The sequence below is a fragment of the Alligator sinensis genome, unplaced genomic scaffold, assembly GCF_000455745.1.
Source record: "Alligator sinensis unplaced genomic scaffold, ASM45574v1 scaffold254_2, whole genome shotgun sequence".
NCBI classification, from domain to species: Eukaryota; Metazoa; Chordata; order Crocodylia; family Alligatoridae; genus Alligator; species Alligator sinensis.
In genome coordinates this window covers 1,017,017-1,039,055 of record NW_005842396.1, presented here as the reverse complement: position 1 = coordinate 1,039,055, position 22,039 = coordinate 1,017,017, and the positions used below count along the sequence as shown (strand labels likewise).

Below are 22,039 nucleotides of genomic sequence, written 5' to 3'. Positions count from 1 at the left end.
AAGGCCAGGCTAAAATAGAAGCCCATAAATCAACATTTGCCAGCTCCTACTATACAGCTGAGGTGTAAGAATCCTGTTCTAAGTGTGAGAACTGAATTTCAGGGTATGAACAGATGTTCATTTCTAGCAGTGGAAATTTCTCAGAAACTTCTATTGCTAGAATCCTTTTTGAGAGAGGAAGAAGTTTAGCCTGCAGCTGCCCCCTCTTTTGGGCCTCCACATCTTCCCTAGACCAGGGTAACCCCAATCAGGGAAAGGCCTGGGGAGCAGTATCTGCTCCACTCCTCCTGTTCATGGGAGGGGGAGAAACTCCCCTGCTTCCCCAGACTGGGAAAACCCTAATCTGGTGAACAAGCAGGAGTCTTTCCCCACCACTTCACTCCTCTCCCAGAGACCGGATCTGGAGGGAGTGAAGCAGCAGGGCAATACCTCTCACTACCCCACCTCCTACTCCCTAGCCCAGGGACAGCTTGGTTTGGGGAAGGGACAAGGAACAGCAGGCAGCTGGTCCCCCACTTCCTTCCCACTCTATGGGAGGGCAGTGGAGCAGCGGGGCAATACCCCCTGTAGTATTGCAGTAACTGTAATTGCTTTGATTGCTTATATTGTTATTTTTCTTTTTTATATAATGAAATATACCATTAAGATAAAGTTAATCTTGTTATGTTTTACTTTTTATAATAATTTGATCAGTCAATATTAGTGTTCTGAAATTAACCATCTATTTTAAATTTCTTATTGCTTAGCATAAACATATTGGACATATTGGTCTCATGATTTTAGATATATTTGACCAATTGGTCTCGTGATTTTAGAACTTAAATTTAGTATAAGGAAAATGCTTATGCAAGGTTTGTGGCATGTCTGGCATATGTGGAAAGAGGTAATGAAAGAGTGAATGATGTATGTATGTGAAAACGTGAAGAAAGACAGTCCTCTTGCAGTAGGTGAAAATAGCTTTCTGTAGTTTAACAGTTAAAGGCTGCAGCAATGTCAAGTAAGTAGTTAAGGATTACCAAATACTAGATCATGCTTCACCCTGATGGCTGAAGACTGCAAGCAACAACCCCCCCTGAAGACTGCAGACCACAAAGCCAGAAGATCATGTCCTACCAATTCCAGCCTGCCAACAGGACAAGGAGGATGACCTTCGTGTCTTACTCAGCAGAATCCATAGGCTTGTATGGACAGCTATCACTATAAAGAATGAACACAAAGACAACAATTTGGGTCTTTTCCACCTGCAAGAACAAGTTTTGGGCACGTCCAACAAGACCTGACTCCATCACTCGTGGTCAGTCTGGCTGGCCACCAGACAGACCTGAGCAACTTTAGAACTTGATAACACCTTAATCTTTGCAGGACTGTCTAGCTATCTGTGTGTGTGCTTGTTTCTTTTGTATGAATGAATGAATGAATGAATGAATATGCATGGGAATGAGTGAAGCAAATAACCTTACTGTTCTTTATTCTTTTCATGTTGCATACTTTATGTTTCAATAAATGCAGCATTGTGCCTTATCCCCTGATAAGATTCCTGCTTGTTTTTAATTTACACTGTATGCCCTGTGCGCACTCTCCCACCCCCCGACATAACTTCCCCAGATCAGGGTATCCCCAGTCATGGGAAGGCTTGGGGGCAGCAGCAGCTTAACTCCTCTATGACTGGGAGGAGTCAAACTGTAGTAAATGCTCTCTTACCTTTCTCAGACCAGAGACCCCCAGTCTGGGGAAAGCACAGGGGAAGCTGCTGCTTGTCTCCTCCTGAACATGGAGGAGTAGAGGAGCATACAAGCATTTATTCTTGTAAGACAAACTTGGTCTCTCAGGGGAGATCTTTCAGGTATCAATCTTGGAGGGGGCACATACATAATGACTGTACATGCCTTCTGTGCAGTAGCTCAGAAAATGCTGACTTTCTAATACGGTGGCTGAATGAACAGAAGCAGACTTTTCTCACCCTCCTTTCCATTAGACTATTTCCATGGGATTGGCCCATCCTATACTTACCTGTTTTACTTGTTTCCATATAAATAGATTACATTATTTGTTCATTACATATTTGACAACAAACCATTTACAATTATCACACACATTGGTCTTAAAAACAGTAAGAAACTTGTAAGCATAGGCAGCATGCAAGGTTTACTATTAACTTGGCAAAAGTGAAATTAAAACGTTTGCAGGTTCGCAATTTGTAGCTTATGATTGTACGTCCACTGAGTGGGGGTGTAGCAGGAAATTAATTAGAAAGTCCTGGTCATCATAAAATCAATAAGAGATACTGAAGTGTTACTATAGTACTAAAATCAAGAAGTGAAGAAAAGGAAATTAGAATAATCAAATTCTCTCAAATGGTAATAACTAAAGCAAATTGAGCAGCTACAACACGTTCTGTTCTTCTTTGTAGCTTAGGGGCAACAAGCCAAAAACATCAAACTAGTAAAACAAAGTTCTATAGAGAAATTAAAAAACAAGTTTTCCTGCCCTGGGTATCTAAACGTTTTAGAAAATGGGAAGTCATCTTCATTGGGTACATCTGAATCCATTTGTAGGTTGGATGTAGTGTCATATGCCTGAGATTTATGCAGAAGTTTTGTCGCAAAATTCCTGTCCTCAAACAAATACAGTCTCTACATTTAGCATTGAGCTAGGTAAAAGAAGAGCTTATTCTATGTCTTTATTATTGGAAGGCATCATACATATTGATACTCCTAAGGGATACCTTGCTTGGTCATGAGCCAAGGTTATATGTGGGAAGATGTAATTCATAATATTTTCTTTATTTCGTCTTTGAATATATGTAAAAAAAACCCTTTCAGCTCCTTGCCAGTAATGAAAATGCACAGCTGCCACAGCCTGGCTGGAGCTAACCTGGGCTCAGATGTTTGGTCACAGAGACTTTGGCAGCTGCTGCAACAGGGTCTCTCTCAGCTTCCATCAGCAGAGGTGGCACAGCAGAGTCCCTCATATGCTCTACCTGACAATACTTGAGTGGAGAAAAGGAGGGATGCATAGAATCACTTGGAGGAAGGGCATGCATGCACACGCGCGCACACACACACACACACACACACGAGAGAAACAAAGAGCAAGAAAAAGGAACACCCTCCTCCCTGTCTCCCCGGTATGTATCCTCTGGCTTCTTTAAACCACCGACAGTGGATACCGTGAGGGTCTGAACACTACAGGGGATAGATCACTCTAGATATACTCTGTTCATATGCTCTCCCTCTAAAGCACCATGGTCAGAGACAGATTACTGGGTTAGTTAGACCATTGATCTGACCCTGTATGGTATTTCTTAAGTTCAGAGGATATCTCCATCAGGTATCTACAAAGTGTGAGAAAAATCTTGTGCAGCACTTTCTGATGGAAGGTAAATTCTATCCTTCAATAAGACAGCAACAGATGGGGGGAAATCTGTCATAAATCAGGGTGGTGTATAGGGGGAGAGGGCATAGAAAAGTACCTGAATTTCTGGGCTCCTGGTGTGAACATCTTGAATTCCAACCACTAACATTTTACATCTTTATAAAAAAGAAATCACAGAATGAAGTTTAGCATGCAGAGTTGGCATCAGCAATGAGTTAATCTGACCAATTCAGATTAGAAGAAACCTAAAATTCACCAGGAGGGGCACAGAGCCCTTTGGCAGTTTTCCTACACTGACTTAGAGAAGAGTCTTTGGGGAAATATTTTAAAATATTGACAACTATGTAATTATACCCTATTGCACATTATAACATGTTTGCAAATTATAACAATACTGCCGTAGCTTATCTGGTGTTTCTCAGATATTCTTTTCACTATGAAGCAAACTCAATCAGCTCTTTTAAAACAAGTGCTAGAAGGCGACTAATATATTAATACTTTTCTTGGGATAAAATGAGCATCTCAACTTTCCTTGGACATTTGTTCAAATATAATGGGGCAGATACACTTACAAACAGTGCCAGGAGCATTTTAATGTCCATAGAGACCAGACTCACTTTTGGTTTTCAAGGCCTCATTATAAGGATTCATGCAGAGTCAATAGAACGGCAAGGGAAAAAGCAATGAGTCAGTCATGTAGAAATGTATATAAGACATGAAGAGCATAAGATACATCTCTAGAGTGAATTATCTACCACAAGAATAAAACACGTGTGGAAGTTGTTTCCTCATGCTGCTAACTGAAACTGCTGAACTGTCAAACATCTTTGAGGCAAGTACAGTCCTTGAGTATTTCAATTTTCATGGTCACATTGTTATCATCTTTCATGACCCAGTAAGTTTTTCAATTGATGTTTTAGGACATATGACAGCTATTTTAACAGTGTTCAGTATTTACTTCTGTACCTAACTCTGGTTTTCTGGGCAGTTAATCCATGTGGCATCAAACTATAGTATAACTTCATAAATTTGGATATTAAAAATCTGGAATTTTAAAAAATCCAGCACTTTTTAAAAATGCACTAGGTCGGGGAGTAGCAGTGGCTGCCACCACCATCTACCACCACACAGCACTGCTCCACATGCAACCCCTGCTCCAGGATTGGCCACTGCTACCCCCACTGCGACCAGCCACCAGTCCAGTTCAAAACATCCAGATTTTTCATATTTCTGGCAGGTGCTTGGTCCTGAGCATGTCAGATTTATGAGGTTATACTGTATTATAATTTGTCCCCTGCTACAGTCATGGTTTGCATGGGTTTACGTTTATCAGCTATTTAGATTCATATTTCACATCCAGTTTATACAACAAAGCCACAATGTCAGCAGGGGCCTCTATACAATATTGCAATACAAATAAAATAGCATCATGGGCTAGGAGCACAAATGCCACGCTAAAATAAATTCCCTTTATACAGCACTTGCCAAAGTTAACACTTCCAAAAGAGTCATTATTGGGACATAGTGGCAAAGCTGGTGGCCATGTGCAGTTCCGCTGTGGTTTTTCCTCACTGAAAATGAAACAATGTTGCTTATTTGAAAAATGGAAAAATCACAGGGGAACTTTAGATGCTTACTGGAGTTGCTTGCTAAGAACTGGACACGTGAGTATCATCTCTGAAGCTCTTGAGGAATTTTGACTTAAGGGTGATCCCGCTAAAAATCTACATCTTTATTGCTGTTATTTTTATATCTGTATTATTGTTCAAAAGGCTATTAAGTTTTGTCAGGGGGAGGAGACAAGTCACATTTGTGCCTGCAATATTGTGTTTCATCACTGATGCCAGATATATAGTACTTGATGTATTTGTACAGGTAAGTGGACCTTAGTAAAACATATAATAGATAGTTGCAAAAATAACTAAAAAGTTAAACAATTCATAAAAACCCAGAGTTCTTGTACATGAAAGAAAAAATTTCATATCCAATCAAATTTCCACTTTCAAATGACCTGAAATGGTCTTTGTGTCATCCTTTGTGTGTGGATTTGCTCAAAAGTGCGTTACACACAGACTACATTGTAAGGTTGAAAAACTCCTGGCAGAGGACGGAGAGTCAGAAGTAGAACTGAAATAACACATTAAACTTCCAAGGTGACAGGGAACAAAATGATCAGAATATTTGGCACCATGTATAATTGGTATTGGATGGCACACCGATTTACAGCAATATGATATAGTAAGGCAATAAATACATTGGCATATTCTTAAATTTTTGTGAAGTGCTATAATTTTTCATTAAAATGTAATTCTGAGGTGCCCATGTCACATTTCTATTTTTCAAATTTGGCAACATTATTTCATTTTCAAAGAGGAAACACCAGAGTTGAATCTTCCTATAACTGCACACAGGCACTAGATTTGCCACCAGATGTCAATAATAACTCTCTTGGATGTGTGAAAAAGCTTAAATTTCCAAGAGAATAAGTGACTCTTATAGTTGTGAAAATCACCTCCCTTCACTCACACATCTTTGTGAACATGATTTCATTATATATGGGTAACACAATATCCATGGTGCAATTAAGATTATGGTGGTAATACAGGTAGACATAACTTGTTTAACTTTCATTTATGTGGCTCAGGGAACAATGGAAGCAGAGATGCAGTGGTACTGATGTCAGGGTGATCCAGCCGCCTGAGTAGTTGGCCGGGTTCCCTAGAAGGCTTGCACAGGCTGGGTGAAGCCGATGGAGCCATGACTTCACTTGCTGTTGACAGCATAGCAAAATGATGGCTGGCTTGGTTATAGGTGCATATGTAGCAATCGTACCTCTGGACTGCAATGTAGATATAGCCTGAGACTATCATCCTGAAACAATGGGGGTTTACAGATGTGCTCTGGGGGGCACTTTAGCTAGTGCAGTGCAGAGAGCTGCGCTAATTAAAAGTGCCCAGACCATCATGTGCATCACCATCCCCACACTGAAAAATGGTGGTGGGACACTTTGAACTAAAGCTTGTCAAACGAGCTTTAGTTTAAAGCACTCCACCAACATTTTTTCAGTGCAGGGACACTGATACATGTGACGCTGGAGTCTGCTGGAGAGCAGTAATTACCATGCTCCATCAGAATGGATTGAGTCTGCTCCAACGAGCTGGAATTACAGCACATTGAAGCAGCCTCCCTGAATGTGTATAGGAGCCTAATAAGCCTACATACACAACCGTAGTTCTGAGTGGGTTAACTCAGACGTCTCACTGTCTTATTCAACTGCTCTCTCAGCCTTAGTTAGGCTACTGCATGTCTAACACCCTTTTACCTTACTGTATTAGGGGCTGAGCAGTGATAAGGTTAGGGTGTCCTGCTGCCTATTTTTTCAAAACACTGTGCAGTTAGTTACCTCATGCTCTAAGAATAGGGAAACACAGCAGTACCTCTGATGGAAAAAGGCAGCCTCTTATCTAAGCAGGGGCCTATATTTGATCAAGACAGTACAAGAGAGGTAAATTTCAGATGACAAACAAGGACACTGGTATAAAGAAATGAAGCAGGGGGAAAATGTGCTTTGTTTAAAAGAAAAAATGTCTGAAAGATTTTCACTCTTTTCAACCACGGTGCTATTTAGATTACAATTACTTAAAGTGAACAAACAATACGAGTTTCTCTGCTATGCTAAGAGATGCTATAAAAATCTCATTGTCAGCTGCATTGTTCATCAGGATAACCTCATTTTAACTGAAACAAAATCTCCAAGACATCATTTCACCAACCCCCCTTTTATTCGCCTATAATAAGGTCTATAGTCTAGGGAGCTTTCAGGCTAAATTCCATGCATTGTGATTCACGAAATGAAAATCTGGTATTATATGCCTACTGACATTTCCATCAGCAGCAATTCATGCAGCAAAAAGCCATATGCCATGCACCTCTGATTTAACTGAATTATGAAAACACATATTAGAAAGAAGAAATAAAAATACAGAGACAAGAGGGGTTCCCAGGATTTGATTATTACTAGCACTTTAAACAATGAATGACAGTGGCAATATCACAAAATATTCTATTCTGGTGACAGTTGTAGTTAGGTTATATCATTTCACTTAATGACTTAATACACCCTACCTAAATGTAAAAGCATTTTTATATACAGAAGAAAGTCTGTGGTTAGCTTACATAACTGACACCCAATGTTTTTCCACTGGCTATCCTGTTCTTCATTCAATCATCTTACAGAAAGCAGAGGATGTTTATGGACCCTATTTGTACGCACAGAGATGACAACGAAGAATGATTTGAAAATACGAAGCGCAACAGTTTTTAAAATTGCCATTGATAGGGTGTTAAGACGACCTGCATACAAACTACAGTAACAAATTGTCTTAATTAGGGAACAAGAGGACAGAATCCATTCATTCAGGGGAGTCTACATCTACCATTGTTTTGCAAATATGTACAAGATTTTAATGCTGAATCAGAGCTCCTGCAAGGCAGGAGGGGGGAGTTAAATATATGCTATCTTATCCTGGTTCATATATTCAGCTGACCACTGTAATTTTTAATAGAAACTAAATAATAAAATTAATATTTAAAAATAAATATGATGCAATAAGTATAGCAAGCCAACACAAACAAAGCAAGATACTGAACACCCAAAACAAAGATTGGATTTCATTAATCCACATGCCTTGTTTATCAAGAAGGTTTGCTGATCCATGCCCTTTGTTCTCCGCTCAAGAAAACCTACCTTTTTCTAAATGGTGCCTGTGCTCATAGTCATCCAGCTCAGTCTCTCTCAAAAAACCCCACCTCATTCAGTGGAACCCAATGATGTATTTATTTACCTTTATTTATGGAGAAAAATCCACAAATGATGGTGGTCCCTACTCAAGCATTTCCTTACGCTCTCTCTTTTCTCTTTGCCATTTAATTTATGGGTGAAATAGACAAAGAAGGAAAAGGCAAAATACTGATCCCTTAAAATCAGGAGCAAACCTTCTACTGACTTTCATCCTTAAAATGTTTTCCCCCAAGCTATTCCTTTCTGATAATTATAGCATCCAGGACTTTTCAATTTATCCTCCACCCTGCTACAACCACTTTAGAAATACAAAATCTTCTCTTGCCAAGGGAGGATATTTGCAAGGGCTTTGCACAACACAGATAACTATATCACAAGTCAATAACCCAAGCCAAAGTGGTAAATGTGGCTGTATTCTTCCATCTTCAGAGTTCTCTTCAGTTTTTTGCAACTGCATGCAGATGTCATGAAGTGTTCTAGCTTCCTGGATTATTTTTAAGGAAAAAAATGTCTTAGTACCCCACATGCTTGGGAATACAGCTACAGTTCCATTAAACCTATTTAAAAAAAAAATTGATCCATTCAGAAAATCGTAAGAAAAATTCCTTCCTCAACTTCTTGCTGTTCTGTAGAGTATTTTTTTTTTTTTGGTGATCTATACTGTGTGATATATATGGAGATCAGAGCAGTGTGAATAAACTCAAACAGATAAAGAGATGTAATACAGCTATTTTTAAATGAATCTTTGGTGAGAGAAAAAATTTGCTAAAAGAATAAATTTCCAGTGCTCAGGTAGGATAGATACAATAAGACATTGACCATTTGCAAGGAGAAATTTCTTGAATTAATACATCAAGCTGACATCTTAACAACAAAGCTCTTTTAAGCAAATGGTCGCTAATGGAATAGACCCGATGATAACCTCACTGAACCCAATTATACTGTTTCAAAAAGTTTCTGCTGTATTTTTATAGTAGGTTTTTCAATTAAAAATTCATATATTCTATATAAGCCATAACAGAAGACTTGCAAAATGAGTTATAATTACCAGAAAAAAATAGTGTAGTTAAATTCATGCATCACACAATTTATGAAACAATATCTTTATAGCAATTATCTGTTTCCAATAAAAATTAATAGAGCCCTAACAGCCCCAGGTGGATTAATATGAAATGTAATTTGTGCTAATCTGCTCAAACCTGGGGAATACAAAATTTACTCTACATGACAATTATTCATTTTTCAGCATCTCTGATCAATATAAACAAAGCAATGCCAAATGATATTCTAATAACAGTAACAGAAATGCGTGGTGATTCAGCTTTCCTAGGATTTCCCTTAGGTAAATGTAACAAAATGCCCTTTCTAAGGTCTTCTCTCAAAAAGAAATCACATTCACCTACTTCACTAACCGTAAGATGCTTATAAAAAACAATAAACACTTCTATAAACATCTATGAAGAGCTACTCAGTACCATTATTGAAAGGAAAAGAAAGAGACTGCCTGCTTGATCTTCTGTAAAGTGGATTTTACTTCTGAGTTTCTATTTGCCCAATAAAGCATGTTTTGCCCTTTCAGATAGTGATAACTTCTGTGATGTTTTCTTGCGCTTTCACTTCTCTCCCCAGTCCTTAACACAGGTACTCTTTCTAACTGTCCATTAAGGGATCGGTCTTTTCCCACATAAAAGAATTATTGCAATGCTAACCACTTGAAAGACAGAGCTGACAGATACAGAATACAGGTCATCTGGAACTAGCAAAATCAAAGATCTGCCTGAGCCCAACAACCAGTAGGAGTAGGCTAGCATGGTTAAAACATACCATCTTCTGTAGCAAGCAGCACATAAGACAGTAATGTGGCTAGCTGCCTTTGATTTCCCAACCCATGTACCCATTTTCAATTGTATTAACTACTGGGGCAATCTTCAGCCCAGTTTCAACATGCCACTTGAATTCATGCATCCGAAGCCATAGCAAGGTACCTCCAAACCTCTGCCACTGCACCCCTTTACAAGAATGGGCTGCACTTCAGATTTGGCAAGGGTAATGAAATGGGGCAGCAACTGGATGAGGAGATTATTTTCTATGGACGGCTCTGCCCTTGGCTTGCTAATATCACATAGGAAATGGGAGGAAGCTCAGATCTTTAGCCTACAGGCTAGGGTACTTAGCTGAAAGGGAAGAGACCTGGGTTCTTGGCTCTGTTCCCAGGACTGGTTATGCCTTTACATTACAGTCATTGGATTGAAACTAGAAATAATCCTTGAAGCAGGACTGGAACCCTCCACACTAAGTGCTCTAGCAAACTGTTGCCTCTTGCCTGCTGCCTTCCTTGCCCCATTACACTTGAATTTTTTGTTGTGCAGCTTTGATGAAGGGTAGAAGGTGTTCCCACTCAAGCTATGCTATAGCAATGAAATCAGGGCACTTATAAGCAGCCAAAGATAGGAATTTAAATCACCCCAGGCTGAGTGGTTCCAAATATCCAGATTCTCTCACTTCCTGGGCAAATGTTCTCACCATTAGGGAATTACAGAAGAAGTGAGAACTGCCACAAAAGTCTAAAGCAAATACTAATGCATTTGTATTTGCCTTAAGAAGAGGGCTCTGCAATCTAGATGACAAGTGAAAGGAAATACCTATTGTGTAGACCTGACTCAGGCCTCTAAAGAGAGTTCAGATACCCCCTGTAGCTTAAGGTCTCCTAGATTCTCTGAATCACCCCTTGAAGACAATCCCCACTGACTGAAAAGGAAGATTCTTAATCCCTAATTCTGGTACTCTGAATCATCCTTTTGGGGCCAGTTATGCCAATGCCTAAGTGAGATGAACATAAGGAGACAATCTGTATTTTGCTACAGGTCCACAAGGTTATGGGTCTAAATCCCTTTGTGGATGTGCCTTTCCCCATCTTCTCCATCAGCTGGAAAATGGAATGCAAACTTGAACCTAATGCACCAAGCTGCATGGACTATCCTGTTGTTATCATCATATTTCTGAAATTAGCACTCACCAAGAAGTTCAAAGCAAAGTTCCAATTTCAGACCAGGTTCATGAGTTTCACATCTCAACATCAATGGTGCACTGGTAACAGCTTTCCTTTCAGAAGGCCTATTAAGCCCAATGACCAATCTACCTTGCTTGTCCACAATGGCATGAGGCTGCTAACATCACCCTTCCTGGACCTCTGCCTTTAAGCAGCCATAATGAATCAGCATTTGAAAACACCACTTTCCAAGGCACACACTAGTATTCACTGAGGGACCCCAGAACTTATTTCCATACATGACACTACTTTAAACCATTACTCATTTTTAAATCCTGCCCTTGAACACTTAGTCATATTCTAAACCTTCATGGAGCAATTATTCATCCTAATCATGCCTCCAATGTGAGGTTATCAGAGAAGGTTGGTAGCATAGCACTTTCAAGCCCTCTTAAAAAAAACAACCCCCCCCGCCAATATTTTTATGTTAAGAGCCATTGCCTTTTCTGTTATCTTGTCACAAAATGAGGAAAAATGCTGACAGGGTTGGAGTGTGAACAATAAACATCATCTGTGGTTATCAAATGCCCTAGTATTTGTTTTAGGATTTAATTATAGGACTCACACAAGGTATTTATTGCTTGTATCTGCTGCTGCTGTGAATGTCATTGATTACATTTACTATTGTACAACACAGAAAGTTGTTATATGTATGCCTGTAATATATATCATTATGTATTTATGTAAATAAATTATCAGTTTAGGTTTTATCCTGGCAGTGGCATCCAGTACTAAGGATTACCCTGATAAACAGATGTCAATACAGTCACAGCTATGCAGGTCTGCTAATTGTGGATCACAAAGCAGCGGGGCAGACCTGTGGTTTACCTATAAGTAATAGCTAGTACACAACTTGAGACCGAACTTTACAAAAACTGCAACTGATGGCATTACTGGATGACAGTAAATGAAGTTGAAGTGTGCAAAAAGGATAATCAGAGAGAAAGCCTTGGAGATTACAAGAGAGGCTACTCTGTTCCCTCACAAACACTATATTCCTAGCCTCTCTTGCTTTATCCTCATACAAAACTAGATTTTTCAAGATAGCTATGCCAATGGAAAATCCTTATTAAGAAAAGGTTACCGGGATGTAACCAACTGATGTCAGCACTGCACTCCCAAACTGGGCTTACTTCAGTTGCATACACAGAAGTTAAAACTACCTGTGATGTTTCTCCAAAGAGATTTACACAGTGGAAGCCATCTTGAATTTGTTATCCTGATGTAAAGGACACGAATTTATTTATATATTTACTGTTTAATTACAGCAGCAAGGACAGTCTCTGGCAACAAGGGGCTGATTAATATGAGCTCTCATGGCTGGGGGTTTTTTTGTTTTTGTTTTAATGTGGGCCAAACATCTTTCATTTAAGGCACCAAACAGCCGTGTTAAATAGATACAACTTTTAGTCCCTACTGAATGAATACCATTTGAACCTGCAGCCTGGTGATGAAAGAGTCTAGTCTACCTGGCTACCTCAACCCTTCTGCTACTGATTTGCAAAAACCACACAGCTGGCTGAAAACTGAGACACCACCTTCCACTGACCATGCATGATTTATGTATAGCTACGAGACAACTGCAACACCCTACCGTGGGGCACTAACTGCTGCCAGTGGCAATTTGTGTAACCTGGGGCAACAGCTAGACCCATCCTTTTGGTTCCTTTGGGCTAACGAGGAACCTTAGGATCCCGGTACGGGGATACCTCCTGTAACAGCACCCTGACAGAACAGCTAACTATTTACAATATTTGTTATTTACAATATATATAGATACATCTGAATTTACATTCAGGTATTTACATACATACAGATTTTTATATTTGTATACATGCACCACTATCTATTCTACGGTTTAATTCGTAACTCAATTAACTTATAGAATAGTACTAGTGAATTCAACGCTTATTAATATATATAACTTTGCAACAACATATAGACACATATAGGTAGGTGATCACACCCCCAGTAGAGTGACAGGAGGTCTATTCCCTAATACAGTCAGGCAACCTTATATGTGTCCCAAACCTTAAAAAGCAAAACAGGGACTTCCCCTCTTTTGTAAAAATTGATACAGCCCCAGTAGGTCTGTCACAGACACCCAGGATAACAGCCTTTCAGTCGGCTACTGTTGTCTTGATGTCACCTTAGTTCAGGCAAGTGTACTCAGTCAGGTGCGAGTGCAATGGATGCTCCCTCAATGGCCCCGTGGCTCTACTCCTGACGATGGCTGGTGCCCTTGCTCGGCCTCCTGTAACACAAACAACTTTCTACCAATGACACTCCTTTCTGCCCTTCAGACAGGCTGTTGGGTCTACTTTCCTGGTTGCTCACTCCCACAGCCCTCTGACACTCAGAGTTAGGGCTTCTCTAGCACCCTCCCCCCCCCCCCCCCCCCCCCCCCCCTCTGTCCTCATCTGTGCTCTCACTAGCTGAGGCTGGTCTCCCCTTTGCGTGGGGGGGCCAAATTCTGGGGCTCTGAGAAGGACTCTATTTCCAGTGCGTGAAGGCAGAATTGCTCCAGTCCATTCATTCTGGTGTCCTCAGGGGGCCAAAAATGTCCCAGGCTCAGCCTGGTGTAGGCTCGCTGCAGGATACCCCCTATGGGTGACTATCCCTTCTGTTACAATCTGTTACACAACCACAAGCCAACATAACACTTGTGCAAGCTACTCTTGATGGCAACACATGTAAAAGGCACTTTGATCACTTGTGCACTCAAATTCTACCAAACAAAAGGCTTCAAGTAAAGAGGAGTTTTTGCTGTCTGTATCCAGCTGCATTTTAATTCTTCTATTACACACATCAAGTATGAATAATGCATGCCCTAGAATGTCACAAAGGTATAATAGAAACTTAGCTGCCTGACTGAATTATTCTATGGAAACATCTACAGATACATTGAAAGACAGAAAAAGTCTTTACTTCTGTCAGTACCATCCTACCTTCCTTAAGATGTCAAGAGTTTCATTCTAATACATGCTAGTGTAATACCTAGAGCTGACAAAAAGTATCTGCTTTAATGAAGAAGACTTTAAGGGGAAAAAGCATGAAATCTTAAATCTCACAGAAACACAACGCTCTTCAACCAATCTAGAAGATACCTTTTCTTGTTTTGTTTTTAAAATAACCTTAAAATAAATGAACAATGGCAGTCTCTCTGTAACGGAGTGCAGACTGTCAGTGGCTCAGTATGAGATTTTGCCCCCAACATGAAATCTTTCTCTATAATAAAGAAGGCAGTGATGAACCAATGGGGAAATAGTGAGGCGTGCCCAGCTACACCCGCCTCAAGCAGTCCTACAGTGAAACTATGCTACAGGGCAAGACATGGGGAAATAAATCTACCAATGTGCAGAGATTTCACCACGCTGTAAAACATCTAAAATGGGCAATTTACTTCAATTAATGAAAATTTAAATGGCACGGTCTCTCCCCTCTTCAACTATAATTAAAGACCACAGTGGACAGAGAGGCTTTCATGCAGAAACTTCAGGCCTCAGGAGTTGCAATCCAATATACCGAGTTTCCAGTAAAGGTGTTTTTGAGGAAGAAGAATCCCATTACTCTAGTGACTAACAAACTGTATGCATTACCCTGGCAACACAGTTACTGCAAGTAAGAACCTATCTTAAAGCTTATCAAGACTGAGGAAGGAAGAACGGGGAATTGTTCATGGATGCCAATAAACTGCTTGTGCTCTGGTGACACCAAAGCAGTATCACTCCTCAAAGAGAGCTGAAAGGTCCCTATTTCAGACAGGCTCTGCTGCAACTCAGTCTTCAGAAGAAGGGGCAGAACCCAGGAATTAAAAACGGGTATTTCTAGCCTGGGGAAAAGATGCAGGGAAGATCATTTGCATGCATGAGCTGATAACTGCAGTCACCAGATAATAACAATCGACAATGTTACTATTTGATTTGTGAGAACCCAGCAGTGCTGGAGCTGCTATCCAAGGGGTGCTCCACCTGGATATAGGAAAACCATGGATAATACATAACATTTCTTCCCTCATAAATCCAAAAGCATTTCACAACCTTAGAACATAAAAAAGGTTTGCAAATGTCACTTCATTCACACCAGGAGTGCAGCCCCTTAGCTCAGCATAATCTACAGGTCAAGCAAAATAATGTGCGTTACCATAACATGTCACTGAAGTGGGAAGTGCATAAGAGCATAAATCTATTTGAAACTATAAGAGAGAATTTAGGTCAGCAGAATCTAATTAGCAGAGTATGCAAATGGCCGGGTTACCAGAGTTCACCACCTCTACCCCTTACAAAAACATTATGGGACCATTACAGATCTCAATTGGTAAAGATCTTGCTCATCTAAAATACAGCACCTCCTCCACCCCATTATCCCTTATTAATATAGTGGGGAATTGTTTCAATATTGTACCAGTGGGTTAAGGTTTATCTTCAAAATAACTTCCTGCAGCATCTGCTTCTTGGAGGTCCTCCATTCAACAAGTCCCCCCTGCTTAGCTTATAATAGCTGCTGGGTTCCTATAACAAGGTGGCCATAGGTATTTGAATAATAAGGAGCAATTGTTAAAGACTTAAAATTTATCCTTTTAAATAGCATAAATAGCATGTAGATAACAGATGAAACTCAACTTGATCTTTCAAGGCATCTCAGAGCAATGCATAATACCGAAAAGTAAATTATTAATTTCTACCCTCCCTTAAATCTTTTGTGGGGCTGTCTGCTGTTAGAGATGACACTACTTTCTTACACTTATCTCTTAGGATTGTAATGGCATATAATCAACTCAATGTGTGGGGAATTATGTGCATAAAATCCCTTCTGCACTAAGTTAAAAGACCTAGACATGACAATACTATAGCTCAATAAAAAACAAACACAGAAAAACAAAACACATACCCACACATTATAAAACACTCATTAAACATTATTAACATCTGCATACTCATGAGTTCAAAGTCTGTTATCCAGTGAATTGCCTTTCTATTGCATTTTTATTTATTTTAGATTTATACCCTGCACTTTTGGGGAACTTACCTTCTGTACTACTTGGCTGATCGTTTACAAATCATGTTAAGGTAATCTCATATGCTCATATGCGTAAGGAAAGTATATGCTTTTCTTGTGGATGTCCCTTCCTCCTCTTACCAGGTCACAGATCCTGCCTGGCAGCTACCTGTACCTAAATTATGTAAATAATGTCCTGTCCACACTGGGCCCTGAGGATTGCTCTCTACTTCACACTGGTGGACTTTATTTTCCTCACTTGAATACCCAACTCCCTCTTCCAGCGATACTCAATTATCCATTATGAACCAAGTGTTATTAGTTCATAATCATCAGGCATGCAACATCCATGCCTGATGTAAACATGAATCTGTGTAATGAAAACTGGGATTGTTCAGAGGCTTCAATGTTAATCCTTCATTCAATTCTCCATTCCCAGCCTAGGCAAGGGCATCAGAAGTCAGTGAAAGGGGCCAAAAATGGAGACAATGCTGGCTGGCAGCCAAAGTCTGAGCCAATTATTCCTGCAACATCCCAAAGACATTGCCCAGCTTCCTGACTGATAAAAGGGTTTAGCTGGGATATCTAGGATCATTCATAAATCCAGCTCTTGCTACTGTCATGCAGCAATGCTGTAGTATGTTGGCTGGAGAAAAAATTCCTAGATTTCAAAATTCAAAAATCTTCTAATAACAAAGCTTAAAATGCTAAACTATTTTCAAAACGTTTTGACTTGCAAGTTCTGAGCCGCACAACATGTGAAGGTGCAGTAGGACCATGCCCATGCTTGAATATTTTACCACTTTAGCTCTCAGGTCATCAATAAGAAATGAAAGGATGCACAGGATCATTGCTGCATATTCTCCCTGCACTATTTACAACCTGGGAGGCTATAGCATTTTAGAATAACAACGACAATATAAAAAGTCAGAATTTACCCTTAAGCTACATTTTTATCTTCAGAGTCTACAGTGTAAAACAACTAAATAAGGTTTAAAACAACCTCCCTGGCCCCTCTTGTTCCCTTGTCTTTGGTTTCAAAATGGTAGCCCATTGATGTGCAAAGGAATTTAAACAGATAAAATTTGGAGGAATTAAGTGAGATGGGTATGTGCAATTCCCTGGAGCCTCAATGGAAAGGTGCACAGACTTCTTGTCTCAGGATTTTGGAACCTTATTTCTGCCAATTCTGCCAACTTATTGCCCCTCTCTCTTGCCTTGTTGAAGTCTTCAGAGGTTGCCCTCATTTCCTTCCACGTTTTGTTCAACAGCTGGATGCAGGTACAGAAGAACTCCTCAAATGATTTGTCATGTGTGAAGAACATGGGATGGAAATCATTGCAGGTCTCACTGGCTGAAGACATAACAGAGGGGAAAATAAAACATTAACAGGCAGGACTCAAACTTAAAAGAAAAACACCAAACATACACTTGGAAATAGCAATAAACCCCAGAGTTTATATTTCTTATCAGGATGAAGTGTTGTGGGGGGAGGGGGCGTGTGAAGGTGGGACATATACTATGCCATTGAACCAACAGCAGTCTGCAACTTGAAATGAAACATGAGACAGTATAGAAGGGTAGGCAGCCCCTGGCACAGATGCCAGAGCATGGCATGTAAAGACATTTTCAAAGGTGGAATGGATGGCAAGGGAGTCACAAGAAGCCCAATCCTTGTGTGGCAGTGCAGCTTGGCCCCTTCCCTGATGTCCACTTCAAGGTGCATGTGTATCTGCTGCCAGCAACAAGTCAAGCCAGGGTTCTGCAGACCCTGGTGCAGCTGCTTGCAGTCTCCCCATAGCCTTCTGCGAGCAGCCTAGGCTCTAAGGTAGGCAGCAGGGGCCTTCCCAGAGCCCAGGCCAGCTATGGCAGGCAGCTGGGAGGCTGCAAGTGGCTGCACCGGGGTCTGTGGAGCCCTGGCTCAGCTTGTTGCTGACGGTGGGTGCACATGTACGGGTGGCTGGCAGGGGCTGGGCTGAAGCTGTCCTGCCAAACCGGGAATGGGCACCTTGTGGCATGCCACCCCTGGCATGCCAACATCTTAAAAGTCAAGGTTTCAGGTGATTTTGGTACTCTGCCCAAAAATGTTGCCAATCCATGGGTTAAGGGATTATCAAATACTGAAAAGAAACTGAGATGTTTGGTAGAATCACAAGCTGTTTATTGACCATAAATTGACTATATTCCTATTATGTGACTGACAAGTATAATGTGGCCAGTACCGATCCAAAAATGTGGCTGACCCCTGGTACAGAATCTTCCTCCAGGAAAACTGCAGAAAGGACAGGACAACAAACTACCTTTGTTTGCTGATTATGTCCCAAGCAGGATAAGAAAAACATAAGCAAAACTTCAAGCCTGGTAATAAAAAAAAGAGCCTTCCCCACCATTAAGTAATATGTGTACCAAAGCTCTGCTGATTGAGAACTGGACAGTGAACTCAAGTAGTCACAGAGCAACAAGACAATGTATAATCAAACAATAAGTAGAGAAGACTAGCTCTGTCATGTTTATGGAGGCATATCAAAGAGGTATCAGAGACAATAATTTTCACATAAAGGTTTAGATGATTAAATGCGTATAATAACAATGGCTGGAAAGGAAGAATTAAATGGATCCCTTCCCCATTCCCTTGACATAAAAGTGTGCTGGGAGGAGATGAATGCAAATTCTCTGTGCTGTAATCCTTCCTTAGCCCTAAAATAAACTAGACATTTAACACATTTAACATAAAGGCCTATGAGAGACAAAAAGGAAGAAAATCTGTTAAAAGAAAATTGTTCTCTTCTGTGGAATAAATTGCGTTATGGTAAAATTTCCAAAATCTGATGGCAAATATGGAGTCAATGGAAGCCACTGGCTACTGAGCACTTCTTTTTGTTGCAAATCTGGTCACTAACCAACCAGAGGAAGCCAACAGGATATTTTACCACACATATGCATGCTATGGATGCCGTGTACCACTAAGCTGTTGACTATTTTGGAGCCTGATCCTACCCTCCTTTCATGTGTCATGTAGTCTGAAAACTTTATACAAATCCACCTTATCTTTCCTCCACATTCATGTCCTCTTGGTCTTCTTCATTAGCAATTCACAGACATTCCAGCATTCTAACCTACATCAAGAACAAATGGCTAGTGCTTAGGTAAGTATCCTATTCCACATTCAACTTGAACAACAACAGTCTCTACTCCTGGAACAATTGCTCCCCAGCCTATGATTCAACACATATTTCACTATACTTAAACAACTTCTTTCTCCTGATTAAACTTGGCAAATTAGATGCAAGACGCTTTGTGGAACTTTGCAAACAACTTCCTGGCCAGTCAGGAAGACACTGACAAGATGTGCATCTTCTCCTAGGCCTGGCTCTTTACATCCTGCTGCAGCTGCTGCCATAAGAACATACCCTGCATGGGAACACTTTATGCCTCAAAGAAAAAGGGTCCCTGATCTTTCCAGAGGTGCAACGTTCCAATTACTAAGCAAATCTCTGAAGCTTAATTGTACATATGAGGTTTTAATTCTAAAGCCAGATTTATTAAAATCTAATCAATTTCTTGGCTATGTAGCGATGGCACAAGTTAATTTAGGGCTGCAAGTTTCATTCTAATCTAACAAACTCCATTCATTTTTTCACAGCAGCATAGTCAAGGGGAAATTAGTCCAAGCAGTGGCCTAAATTTATGACTCAATCCCAAAAAGACTAAAATGTTACGGATGTGATTTTCAGAGCACCTCCAGCTTCCATTCACTTCAACTGAAGCTACCAGTGCCCAGCACTTTTAATAGTCAGACCTTCAGCCTGTAATAATGTCAGAGGCTCAACAGAACAGATTCTCAGAGGGCACTTGCCCTTCAGTCATAAAATACCAGAATAGTGAGAAGAAATAAAATAGTGTCAAACAGAAGAGAATGCAGCCAGTACTTTGGCTGTATAAATCACGCTGCGAAATAAGGCAATAACCTTGAGATAGACTGGCCTCTCTGTTCCTTCTCAGTCTGTTCCTCTTTGTATAACTGAATCTAGCAAAATTAATAAGTCTGTGGATTCACAGAAATTTGACCAATTCGTAGTCATACTACCCATGATAATCATTTGCAAGTTCTATAATTTCTTTAACTGCAAAAGACTTGGGAGAATCTAATGCTTTTCTATCTGTATCTTCTCAACCCAAAGAACAAAACAAAGCAGAGAGCATAAGCCAATCAGAAGACCAAAGTCAATGTTTTAAATTTCAATGTCTACCCCAAAGAAGCTCTTCAAAATTTTCTGACATCGATTAGCATAAAAAATACACACTCAACCTCAGATGCATCTTTTGCTTGTTTGAAAAATTCTGTGCAAAAAATCTATGCTCATGGAAGTGCCACAAATCAATTCTTATTACAGTAGTATCCAAACAATAAAAGTCAAGACCCCATTTTGCTTAGTGCTGCTTAAAGCATAGTAAGAAACAATCCCTGTCCCAATGTTTTTTAAATCTAAACAGCAAATAAAAACAAAGGAGGGGAAGAAATGAAATTCTATTATCCTCGTTTTGTGATTGGGGAACTGAGGCAAAGTGGAATCAAGTGACACACAACAGGGCCACATTGCATATCGTAGGGAGAAAAAGGAGCTATGTCGAGTCCCAGGTCAGTGCCTTAATGGTGCCTCTGTTTATCAGTGCCTGCTCATTTTTAATAGGAAAATTTAAAGATTTTATTAAGAATCTTTTGCTCTAATTGCAAGTTAAAACTGAAGCACACTGCCTGAACAATTTAGGGAACTTCTTACAGAGCCCACTTGCAAAATTTCTGGCCTAAAGCCCAGCACTGTCAAAATCTAATTTCCACAAGCAGGAGCTAACCAAATTTATAACAAAACAAAAACATACAAGCATATGGCTATAGCTCAGGGACTTAAATCATCACGTTTGCTTATCCTCATTGAACATTAATACCATTATCACTCCTTATGATGCCTCTAGAAGACCACCTTTGAAAGACAGGTCAGAAGAAAAGGCTTGCGAGTATAAATTAGACTAAGACCTTAGTATATCCCTCTCTTTGGCACAATTCTTGGTGTTGTAGCTCTGTGTGCCACCTACTGGGATTTAAATAGCCCTTCAAACTACTGACTTCTCTAGGACTGTGACTTCAGGAAGGGAAGCACGCTTAATTCACTGAGAAATGACACTTGGGAAAGCAGCTCATTTCTACCTGGGAGGTTGTATTATTTACACTCTGGCTTTTTCAGAGCTACTATCCACATACATTCTGTTTGTCAGTTCATTTGTGAAATTATATTAAAAAGACAGGCATTTCAGATTGCTCAGACTATATATAAACATATTTGCTGTGTTCTGCTGTCTCTCTGTGGAAAACAAAAGAAAGCAGGAAAAATGAAAAAAAAAATGGAGAAGAAAAACAATGCCTCTTCAGTTTTACCATATCTCTCCTACTTTTTTTTTTTTAGCCAATAAAGAAAAAAAAATGGGACCTGGTTTTATCTAATTGTACCAAATATAGGCAGATAGATATCTGCATGTCCACAACAGCCTATTCTTGGAATGATGGTGTTTATAGCATTACATGTTTGACATCACCATTTTGCATTGCAAATATAGCTGACCTATACATTTCTGTACCTCGGACAGATTTCAGAAAAAGGAAAAGCAAGGAAACAGGAAAATGGCTGGTTCTCAACTGAAACTAACCTAAATCTAAGCCCATCAGTTTAATAGAAGTTGCTACGAATCTTGTACAAATATATGTACTCATGTAGGGTATAGGGCTACCAGTTAAATGAGGTTTTTTTATTTAAAAAAAT

At 39.9% G+C, this 22,039-nt stretch overlaps 1 protein-coding gene across 4 annotated transcripts in view; it reads right to left on the bottom strand.

Moving 5' to 3' along the window:
* Positions 1-22,039, bottom strand: part of ELMO1 (engulfment and cell motility 1) — a 462,043-nt gene that overhangs the window by 130,201 nt on the left and 309,803 nt on the right. For all 4 annotated transcript variants that reach the window (XM_025211243.1, XM_006029749.2, XM_025211244.1 and 1 more), the window contains one exon: positions 17,441-17,577. In XM_025211243.1, the coding sequence (XP_025067028.1) occupies positions 17,441-17,577 (137 nt within the window). The remainder of the gene's footprint in view (positions 1-17,440; positions 17,578-22,039) is intronic.